Source organism: Pleurodeles waltl, chromosome 2_1, assembly GCF_031143425.1.
Source record: "Pleurodeles waltl isolate 20211129_DDA chromosome 2_1, aPleWal1.hap1.20221129, whole genome shotgun sequence".
Lineage (NCBI taxonomy): Eukaryota > Metazoa > Chordata > Amphibia > Caudata > Salamandridae > Pleurodeles > Pleurodeles waltl.
Window position 1 is genome coordinate 285053199 of NC_090438.1, and position 12131 is coordinate 285065329.

General features: G+C 41.5%; 1 protein-coding gene across 1 annotated transcript in view; it reads right to left on the reverse strand.

The window, feature by feature from the left end:
- SLC9A6 (solute carrier family 9 member A6) overlaps positions 1-12131 on the reverse strand; it is a 217620-nt gene that overhangs the window by 15308 nt on the left and 190181 nt on the right. Inside the window, exon 13 of the mRNA XM_069212484.1 lies at positions 4114-4144. Within this exon, the coding sequence (XP_069068585.1) occupies positions 4114-4144 (31 nt within the window). The remainder of the gene's footprint in view (positions 1-4113; positions 4145-12131) is intronic.

Genomic DNA, 12131 nt, shown 5'->3' on the forward strand with positions numbered 1-12131 from the left:
TTCGCAAGAATGGCACCTGCAAGATGGAGAATAAGTGCTTGAAACAGGAGACAGTCTCATGACTGGCCACTGCTTCATCTGGTAAGGATCAAAATATATCTCAAAGGAATAAACAAGGACTCCCATCAAAGCAATCCCTAGAAGATGTAACTGATCATCTTCATGTAGGCAGTGACCAGTACAACACACTTTGCGAAGATGACCTTCCCTGGCCCAGACTGACTGGCTGAAATTTGAACTTGCGAATATACGCTGATTTGATGGACAGTGGGCAATTGCCCAACTGCTTAGGTTTTTATAAGATGGAACTGGCCTGCAGCTCACAGAACACTGTTTGGACCTGAGCTTGCATGGACCCTAATGCTGCTGCTGATGAATCCAGGGTGTAAAACGGAGAGAGACTCACTTGCTTATGACTAAGACTAACCTTGAAGCCCCCTGCAGAAACTCTACTGAACTATTAAGATGCTGCTAATTACCTGGTTTGGGTGGAAGCCTGAGACCGGTCTCTGCCACTACAGCGTGCTGATGTGGATATAGGCCCTATCTAACAGACCAGAAGTCAGAGTACAGTCTATTGACAACGCTCTGTGCTCAGTTTCCATATCACCATTGTCCACCGGGCAAGAATGAAGACAATTTGCAGCTGGTGCATTGTGTGAGCTTTGGCCCTGTTTTATGCATAATCACCAACGACCATGTGCAGGTGGGAGAAAGAACGTGCAGAGCTGCAGCCCCTCCTCTGGTCCCTAGTGCCTGCTAAGCATAGCCTTTGGCCACGCCCATGCTCCAGTGAGCGCAAGCACTGCCCTTCGGCCATACACTTCATCCAGTTAGCCCATCTACACCCAGAACCCGCTGGGCATGAGTGCCAGGAACTTTCAATCACTCAATGATGCAGGGAGCACCAGGCACTCTAAAAGTAAGAATTCTAGGGATCCCAGGTCACCAGTCCCACAAGTGCTAGGTCTGCTGAGGAAAGTTTTCCTCACTAAGCATCCCTGACTCTTCATATGGATGTGGATGAATAGTCAAGGCCTAGCTTCAAAGAGGTAGAGTGGAGGGTGTCTTTGGACTATACCACACAGGTATCCAAGTAGCAATAAAGAGGTAACTGTTCGGCCAGATTTGTGTGATACCATTACATTTTAAACACATCTCAATGCGTGTACAGATATAAGAGAGCTGCTGGAGAAGGTCAAATCCTGCAGGCTTTTCTGGGATGGGGACGGGAGCAAAATGAAGGTCAAAACGTCAGACCTTGCTTCCAGTGTGGCGGGACTGAGCAGAAGGCATCAGTAAAGGTCCAATCTCTGAGCACTGCACTATGTGTGTTACGCAGGTGTGTGCTTGTTGCCAAATTGTGGCATGGAAGTCAGTGATTTAGTTTAAGAATTTACATACTATAACCTAACTTTCATCAGAGCGGTGAATCTATACAGATATATCAATAACACACAGAGGTGAATAAAGAGAACAAGTGTAACACTCAGTTAAACAGCAGGGTGACATGGTACAGTTTGTGGCAGCGGCTCAGTCTGAGGACTTTTGAAGTGTAACAGCAGACCAAACATTTAGTGAGATGAATTAAGAGTAACTCTTGGTAAAAAACAGTGTGGATGATTTCTTGCGTAGGCCTGTCCTAGAGTTAGGGACAATGTACCTTGCCACAGCACGTAAATTAAGAGCTATTTAATGTTTTTAAGCAAGATAGGGGAAGGTCTGGTATAAGCCAGAAGGATATGGCAGTGGATATAAACATTCCAACAAAACTGCGTCAAGCATGTAAGAAAGGCAGTCAGAGTTACCTGGGTACACATAGGTCATTGATGATGTGAAATGACTTGGGTCAGATGTGTGTGAGCAATCTCATTGATAAAGACGTTTTAAAGATTTGTATGAAAGAACGTGAAGAATATGATCAGGCTGAAATTAATAAGAAGCATGTTCCGGATTTTCAGAGTGTTGCCCCTGACTGAATGTTCACTGTGTTTCCAAAGTGGGAGTCTACACTGTAGAGTCACTTCATTAAGCAGGGCCAGAATGCCTCCCGGAAGTAAGAGCCTGTCTGTCAGACACTGTAGGAGAATACTTTGTAAGATAGGGAGGATGTCTTGACAGCAGAGTGATTTTACTGGGAAGTCAACCTGGGAAGGTGAGGTCTGGGTGATGTGATCGAATTTCAGAAATCGTTCTTTTTTCCCTTAAATAATATATGAGATAACATTTCAGTATGGAACTCCAACATACTGCAAACGAAAAAGCACATGAATGATAAAGAGCCTGACAGGCTATATGTGCAAAAGAACAGAAAAGAAGCGCTGTTCATTTCAGAAGTCCGCAGCCTGCATCTCTCAGCATTGCTTGCACTGGCAGTTGCCTCACAGTATCAATTCTTTCTGAGGAGAACAGGTCGTGCTGGAAATTTAAATGAGAATGATTATGCAGCTCTACATTACAAGGGCCGGGGAGTTTATTTTTTAACTTTATTTATAATAATAGATCACATCTGTTGTGGGTATTCAGTCATCCCCGTAAACAAAGTTCATGCAAACAAAGTTAGGTTATTTAGCGTGTATAAACCACAATCCTATATTGTGGCAGGTTTGGTCCCAAAACAATAATAAGATGAAGGTTTCATCGCCTGAATAATTTAGCAGCCAGTTTCATGTTTGTTGCGTGCAGGATTTCGTACAGTACAGTAACGTTATTAGTTTCACTCAGTCATGAGGCACTGTTGCCATAACAAAGTACAGTATAGTTAATAAATTTAAAACACAAAAATTACGTGTGAGATGAGTCAATATATTTTTTTTTTTTTTGCAACAACTGACTAGGACCATCCCCGAAAGAATTGTGGCCTAGCCACGGGATGTACCATTGCTGAATAATTATCTACACTGTCACTGCAGTATGCCGGGTCAAACAGCCAGATCTTCTGAAGGGCAGTGAGGGTACCCTCATCCTTTGTTGTGCCACAATCTTATTTGCCAACCCCGGAGCCATTGAGGCAAATCTTCTGTGAAGCGTATGGAACTCAAGACGCGTAACCCAACAGGGCATTCGAAGAGTGATTGTACAGTCACACATACCATGTGCTGTAGCTAGGCACACGCTACTTTCCAATATTTCGCTACTGCTGAGCAGAGCCATAGAAGATGTCTTCAAGCATCGCCTGCATGTATTGCCTGTCCAGAGAAAACTTGTAAAGAGGTAGGAACAATCTTTGCGCTGGGGGAAAGTTATAGCTGCAGGTAATTCTATGGGCATTTTCGCATGGGCAATGATGGTATAATAGAAATGAAAACTGGAGGAGCCTATTGTTGTATGTAAAACCTAATATAAATAATTTGGAAAAAATAAATGCATTGTTCGAATTGCATTTAGCTCTAACTTGGGTAAGACAAAAGTGATGGGCGCATGTGAAGTAGATGGATTTGTGACTGCTATCGGAGAAGCACTGTTGGACCGGCGGTCAGCAGCTATTTCAACAATCCCCCATGTAGTCGGCCCAGTGTCGCCTTAGTGCTGAGGGGTCTCTCCCAGGTGCACTTTTGTCTTCAGGATCTATAGCTAAGCCACCAGCAGCCTTTTGTCTTCCTTCGTAATCAATTCGGTCAGGAGCTTTTAATTTCCAGTGGGGCTGTAGAAACGTCTGTAATTATGTCTTTGAGGTGTTTTGGGGGTCTACAGTATAACAGCGGGGCAAGTGGGGTGTCACTGCGTTTTCTGTGTAGGTCTGGAGGGCGATAACCGTCTTTCCTGGAAACAAGTCACCAAGCTCGTCAGTCCCAGTCTGTGTAGGATTTGCTTTGAGCTGGACACGAATTGTCTATCAGTGGAAGTGTATTGTATGTATCCTCTATCAGGCGTCCTTCAGTTTTAAGTTAAATGCAGCCAGTAATTCACCCAAGTAAGTCTTCTTTCTATCATAAAATATTTACAATAAGGAACAGGGTAGCAAAGGGACAGCTACAACCTCTGGAAACAGACTGACCTCCATAAACCATAAAAACTAGGGCTTAGTACATTGTGTGTAATTTTGAACACTGACCGACTGCTACTTTATCACTCTTTGGACAAACAGAAATAGTTTAAAAAATGAATAATTACCATTTGGTCTTGGTCAGAATCAACACCAACTCTGTGAAAAACAAAACATGAAACTAGTTAAAACAAATGAACATCTCTTGAATAGTCTCTTTCTTTTATAGATAGACAAAGATGTACACTGTGGATCAATGAGACATAAACCATCAGTACGAAAGGTAAAAATCCAGGACCATCAGGAGAAAGGGTGCAGCCACTCCCCCCTCCCACCAGTCCTCACAAATGTATTAACTTTATTAGGAAACTCCGCAAAAAATAAGTGAACTAGTTGGTCTAACATAACCACGCACACCTAACAGAAGATAATTAGCTCAACAAACCAGACTGATTGCTATATGGCATGCCATAGTTAATTCGTAGTTAGCTGGAAGGTTAGTAAAACCACCCCCCAAAAATTGTAGGACCAACCCTAAAAAAAAAGCGGATCACGACCTAAGTGAAAACTGATAATCCAATCCTGTTGCCAAAATCCTCGACAAATTTGTAGCAAACAACTTAACTCCAGAGCATGCTAGACCTATCTGTGGCACTGACCCTGTTGATCACATGATCATTCTTAAAACAGCATTCAGGAGGATAGGGACAGAAGGCTACGATGAAAACTGGTTTGAATCTTGCCTGACTTTTCACATACAGATGATCAAAATCGAAGAGCCCTTTTAATACCCCCTCTATTGCACACAGCTTTTGATAGTCCATGGCCTCCATCTTAGTTTGCATACTTTTCACTCTGCACCCTGAAAAATGAATGACCTCAATAACTCATTGGCTATTACCTACAATCAATACGCAGCCAATCACCAACCATTCAATTACCTCAAACACTGTTTAAGTCAAATGCAAGTTTGGAAAACGCAAATAAAACTCAAGCTTAATCCATTAAAAAAATGAATTCTCAGCTACTAGTTATGTTCCGACAAGAAACTTTATTCTCAAATGGCAGTAGAATACACTGAGATTAGGCATCCCACCACAAACCAAATCTCTAAGTATCACTTCCGACACGGGGTCTCCGCCCTTTTCTGTAGTGAGAGCTACTTCTGCTGAAGGAAAGTCCCCCTGAGCTATTAGCAAATGTTATCACTGTAAAATAGTAACCACATGTGAACATTACACTGTGATCATCCAAACAGGATTATGGCATCCAAGCATTTCTGGCAAGGTTACTAGCAGAAATGCAGTTAAAATGCTTATCTAAATCAAATGCCTCAACCACTTTAATGAAGTACGCCAAAGCATCATGCTACCTATGGCACAAATGAGGAATACAGTAATATGTCTCCCCAACTCAGCTTGACTAATCATTCAACTGTCAACTTTAAATGTGTTCTGGAATTGCAACCTGTCGTCTGCAGCACCATATCGATTTCTGAAATTACATCATTTTTTCTGTCAAATAACACTTTGCATTTTTAGAAGAAAAAAAATAATTCTAGAAGGAAAATCTTTTCCTAAAAACATAATGTTGCCTTTAAAATATCTGTTTTGTATTATAGGCAATAAACAGTCCCCAAATTTAAGCTTGTAATTTTCATCCAGTGCTAACATGAACAGATCCCTCGCATGGACAGTTACTGCTTCGAATAAAGAGGTATCACAATAATACAGAGGACCCGGAAAAAAGCCAATAATGCCCACCATTGTGCCAAGGCTGCCCGTCATATATCATTCCTGGCTGTTATTATGCAAGGGGCGGCGACCATAAAGTTAGGTATTTGGAAAAGTATGCAAATCATGCTCTTATTATGTCAATGACGGCTTCTATTATGCCACAACTAAAGTAAGAACGCCCAAAATAGTCAAGGGTGGGCATTATTATGCCACTGGCACTATCATGTCATGAACAGACACATTTGTGCCAGAGATGAACACATTATGATGGGAGCAGGAGAGTACCATTGACACCACGCATAGATTCCAGGGAGCAACACTATTTATTAGGGAGGAGCACAATGTTAAGCTGACAAACACATGCATGTGTACACATCCATACACAATCTGGGCCCATACCACCCTCACCTCAGCTTTTGGCCTGCTCATGCACCCAACTAACACATTTTCACTATGGCTCCTGAAGGTCAGCAACGGTTACTGCTCACGCAATCGCTGGCACTCTTATTAGTGCTATAACATTGTACCTAATTTACACAGGTCTATTCACATATCTACAGTGCACAGTTTGTATGACAGGGGAGACAGAGACTTCAAACAATGCCTGTATTTATAAACTTAAATATTGTAGGGGGGCAGGAGGTTGTATCGGTATAAGACAAAGGATTGGTCCCATTATCTACCTTAGTGGAGGAACAGGGGCCTGCAGACACAAGCAGGTTCTTCAGGTAGAGGTAAAGAACATTTTAAGGAACAGTTATTAAAAAGCCCATCCTTCAAAAAAAAAATTTAAAACTGAATTTGTGCACCTGATAAAAAAGAAGAAATATAGTCAGATACACCAACATGCAGTGTAGGGGGCGGTTCCAAATCCACAATGCACAACGAGAATATACTATTTCCATGTGTGCATAATGTCTTCCCCTGCAACAGATCTTACGTGCAGAAGGAACCACTAAAGGCCAGAATGGGTGCAGATATAGGCAACTCTCCTGAATCATTGTGGCACGTGTGCACGTGCTCTACCACCTCACAACAGTGCCCCACAAGTTCAAATTTAGTGCATTTTATGTGTTGGTGGAACTTGGTCGGAACTCAGAGTTACAAGCGTAACACAGGGTGACCAGATTCCACCAATCCCGCCAGCGGAGCAGAATTTATCACCCACTCCTATTTTTTTTTTTTTTTTTTACGAGCATGTCTAACATGTTTAATGATCAGACACAGGACTGTTTTTGCATCACAAAGAATGTTTCATGGAGCAAAGTACATTCTGGGAGCACCTTTATGTTAAGAGCATATAGCACAGCAAACTGGAGTTTTATTCTATATTCAAATGTTTAGTACAAGCTATAACAGGTTACTGTAAATTCATAAACAAAGTGCATTTCTTTAATAATAAACACATTAACACGTTGTGAGACTCGTCTCTAATGTCTTAAGTGTACAGAGGTTACCTACTACAGGGCAAGGACATTTATTTTAAAAAAAAAAAAACTACTTTTACAAAAGTCGAATGAAGAAAAGAGGGTAGGTATCAAGGCAATTTCTGCAGAACACTAAAAATTTAAAATATTTTCAAGAAAAATGAAAATACATGTTAAGAATATTTGCTGGATAGTTAAGTTCAATAGTCTTAGGCAACTGACTCGGTCCTATGTCCAGGGAATTGCTACCACCTTGTGGACATTTCAGAAATCTCTTATAAATTGCTGATGATACTGCATCAGATCCCTGGTTGAGCAGCCAAAGTCAACAGTAACAGCCGAGCTAGCGTGGAAGTTAACAGAAGTTTATCGAAGAGTAACAAAGCATAGATATAGACCAATCATTGGAAACAGATTACCAAACAAGGCAGGTAGGGCACGTCACGTTTCAACACAAAGAGGTTGTGATGTTGACTAAACGGCTCATTCAGGAGAGATGCAGGCAGAAGGAATGCGGTACAATACACAAGGCAGTGCCTGACCATCCATGGCTGATTAATGCCTTGATTAAAATATCAATGCTGCCATGGCTCTTGAACAATAAGCACGGACATCTGGCACAGGTTTCCACGGTATTTCATATGAGCAAGAGAATGATGCTTAATGTAACTGGAACCACATAATTTGAACACTTAATCGTCCAGCTATGCTTCACTAACTACTGGTACCATAGTGCAGTGGAGCACTTACATGGCGCATTATGATCCTAGAGAGGTCACAAAGGGATCTGATTGGACGCATATTCCTGGGTACCAGTGAAGAAAAAGAAAAGCCATTTTCCTTTTCAATTCTCTGCTATCGCTTCAGAAGAGTGTCTGGTTTCCTGCTCCTGGCTAGCACCAAGTGATTTAGGAAACATAAATGGCATCTTCAGGGTACCTGTCACCATGGGACAGCTGTCATGGCAACTTCTAATTTTCTGAACGATGTTATGGGTCACTGTAGATGCATACTTCAAGTCACATTCGGGACCCACTCACCATTAGGTCTGGGTGCAATTTGTATTACAATGGCATAATTTCGTGCAACAAATAACTGAGCAAAATTAATGTCATTACGCCATCACACCACGTTGGATAATAAGACTCCCATTCGGGGAAAAACTGTAATGAGAGCTGTACCATTCGGGTCATTTCCGAGCGTGAGCGGCATTGTTTCAAATGCGAGCGGCAGTTCCTTTAAAGCAGGCAGTCAACAAACATCTAAAGGTAGATTTTTTACATGAGGGAACTATTCGGGCAATTTTTGAGCATAAAACTACAAATCAGAATGTGAGCAGAAAGTTTTGAGTGTGTTAACCGGCCATGTTAAAGGAACTGCAGTTCAAACAATTCAGATACATTCTTTACCCGAGAGGACCTTTTGGCTAACTTTTGAGCACAAAACTATGAATCCAAATGCAAGCAACAGTGTTTAGAATGCGAGCTACCGGAAATCAACTCAAAATGTAACTTTCAAGTTGAATATTTACACAAATATCGTTAAGGTAATTTTTGGAGTGTAAGATACATTTTGCATAATCAGACTCAATTTTCCATAATTAGGCTACAGGAAATTACGCGAGTTTCGCACACCACCACTCTTCATCTGATTGGCTCTGACGGAGGACTAACAGTTCTACTCTTTGGCTTCACTGAAGAGAGTTAGATTATTTTTGACACAATGGGCAGGCTACAATACTCGGGGCTCCCAGACAATAGGTGTTCCGAAGCAGCAGAACAGACATTTACAGTTCGGTAACCGCCTTACAAAAGCATGTTAACTAACAGTACAAATGTAATGCGATATACTGGCAGCATGATTTCAAAGTTGTTATTGACTTTGTAAATTCAATGTGATCATTGGCAGAGCAAATTCAATGTTAAACATCGTGATTTGCAAGTTGTTACCATCTTTTTAAATTCAATATTACCATTAGAAGCAGGAATTCAAAGTTATTACTTTTAGAGTGATTTTGATATCATTGACTGTGCTTTTAATGACATTGACACCTTGATTTTGAAACTGAAAGTCAAAGTGTAATATCAATGCTGTAACTCACTGTGATTTTAGGTAATAATAGCATTTCGGTGTGATACATTTTATTGTTGCCACAACCATTTCAAAGTTACTATTTATTATTTAAAATGTAAATAAAATGTTGTTCTTCTAAACAATTGTTACTGATTTTCCATTTCCATAGCGAAAAAGAAATCCTGACCAGCAGCAGGTCATCTATTCCATCATAGAATGCACAGTTTATTGTTGCAAAAATAAAACTCGGGAAAAAAATCTCTGGAAATTACAATAACAGCAATTCCTTGAAAAATTAAAAATGCATACAATTGCACCACATTTCTATGAGCAAGGTTTGTATCCATAACCAAGCGATGCAGACATTGGCGCACTTCCTGTCTACTTCAGTTCAAAGAGTAGTATTGCCTTCAAGGGTTCTAGGCTTTTTTGAATTTTAAGCAACCGTATACCAGTTCATATCAGAAAACGAGGTGTTGACTATGACCACTTTCCAACTATCCAACAATCTAGTAATGTCCTTTCTCAGAGCAAACAAACCAAATCCCTCAGTATTTTAGTGTGCTTTAATGGGGCAATACCTCACCTTATATACCCAGGAACATCACTCTGGGACACAGATAACAGGATTTCTGGTGACTATGTCTTTGTGTCTAGAATATACCTGAATCTTGGTGCATGTCCATAATACGTGAACGTAAGTAGCCTCCGATTACAACCAGACGCACATTTCTACTTGCTCTACCAAACGTTAATAAATTCATCCTAGAGTGATATACTTTATGGAGGATTCCGTACTGCATCAATTTAACTCCAGAAGAAAGTGGTACTCCCAGTCCAGGTACCAAAATCTTCCAACCACCTTAGACATAATGTGTCTCGCATCACCCCTGCAAATTCATTCTGTGCCTCATGACATGTTTGAATGGATACATGAAATCCATTATTGCCCGCTGTAGAGAGCTTTACTGTATATTAAAGACCCTGCCGCTCGGGCCTATTACAATGGTGAGGGCCTTTACAACAGGTATAGCCTGAGGCAAAAAGGCTATTCCACCATCTAATGTTCTAAATTAAAAAGGGAGAAACATTAAGACAAACATTGGAATGTTGTAGCAGAAGCTATACCTTATACCAGCCATTATAAGCCTGGAACCACCCCATTGTCTTCAATGGAGCTCTCAACATTCCAATGTTCTATCCTATGAAAAAATAACTTATATGTCATATTGTATCCCAGTTATAAAAAAAATACATGTATGTATTTATAAAGGTACGATGATCACTTAAAGCCAAATAATTTAACGTAACATACAGCATAAGACAAGTGTAATAAATTCACAAACCTATCTTGGGTCAAGTCAGGCTTGTTTGTGAAACCTTAGCTTAACCCTGGATAGCGTGGCCTCAAGCAGTCAGGCTTAAACAAAGGAACATGTGTAAAGCATTTAGGAGTACCAAATCAATCTAATACGAACGAAATGCAACACAAAAGAAATCTGACACCAATTTATAAAAATAGATCATATTCTTATGAATTTTTAGACACCAAAATGAACAAAATTCACCAGAGAGTTCTGGAGATACGAATTATTAAGCAAATCATAAAGCACTGCTTTTTCACTCCAATTGCAAACAAGCACTGGCAACTATCGCAGTTTGTTATCACTTTGAAAATTTTATAAAGTTGTGTTCAGTTACTCTGGCCTGCTTTGGACAACCAACTCAGGAGGGGGGTAAGTCACAGGGGCCAGTAGTGCTTAGCAGGACAGTTATCTTGCAGTCAAAGCAGTCTCTAGTGCAGTTTCAGCCTCTATAGGCGAATCATCATAGACATCAATAGTATAGTCCTGATGCAAGCAATACAGGAAGCTGAAGATGCTGTGGATACTGTAGATGCTGAATCAATTGACAAGGGTCTTCTTGGGGCTACCCCTTTGTCCATGAACCCGATGGGGCGGCTTTGGCCACAGAGGTCAACATCCCTTGAAGTCCAGCCAAAAACAGTTGCCACTGATCTACAAGCCACCAGTTACAGCAAAACCAACTGCAGCTAAAGTCCATCTTGGATGATCAAACTGCACTTTGACGACTCACCAGGGACCAGCAGACTCGGTAGTCCAGAAACTCAGAAGTTGTACCCAACTCAGCAAGGCAGCTTCTTCAGCTTTTGTGACCCTAGAGCTGTAATAGGAAGTCAGTCAACTGACTCTTGAAGTTCACCTTTTCTGTCTGGGGCCCAGGGATGACTTTCTTGAAGCAGGGCACCACAGAAACAGTCCTCTCTTTGCGAGCCCAAGGATCAGCAGGTGCAGTCCAGCCTTTGGTGTAGCCTCTCCTTGCTGGGTCCAGAGAACAGCAGCACAGTCCTTCTTCGGTCCCCTCACCAGCACAGACATAATCTGGTCTGGGTGCCAGAGGTGCCAATTTCAAGCCCACAACTTGCCTTTGGGGGTTGCAGTGACAAACAGCTAATGCACCACTTGATAAGGACTCCCTGCAATGTGTGACATCTAGCTATCCAAGAGTACAATATTCTGCGCACTCCTAAAATGTCAGAACCCTTCTCTCATGTGTGGAGCTTGGTAGCCCTAGATGTGTGGCTACCTGAGGGCTACACGCCCACTGGAAAAATAGTTTGCCAACTTTTTCTCTCTCTCTCTCTCTGTCCCAAACGACAACCTTCTATCAGAACAAAAGAGCAGCCTCTCTCATGTGTGTCCACCATCTGCTCTTCAAATGTGGTTTCCCCTCTGAATCTTGTCTTTCAGGCTCACACCCTAGTTGGGCTTCCTGCCATGTAGAAGTAACACCTCTTCCAAAAGCAGGCCTCTATTGCGTTCTTTCCTAGTATTCATTAATACCTCTCCATAGGAGGGAAGAAGGCTGTCTTGTGGCTAGCGTCTGCAA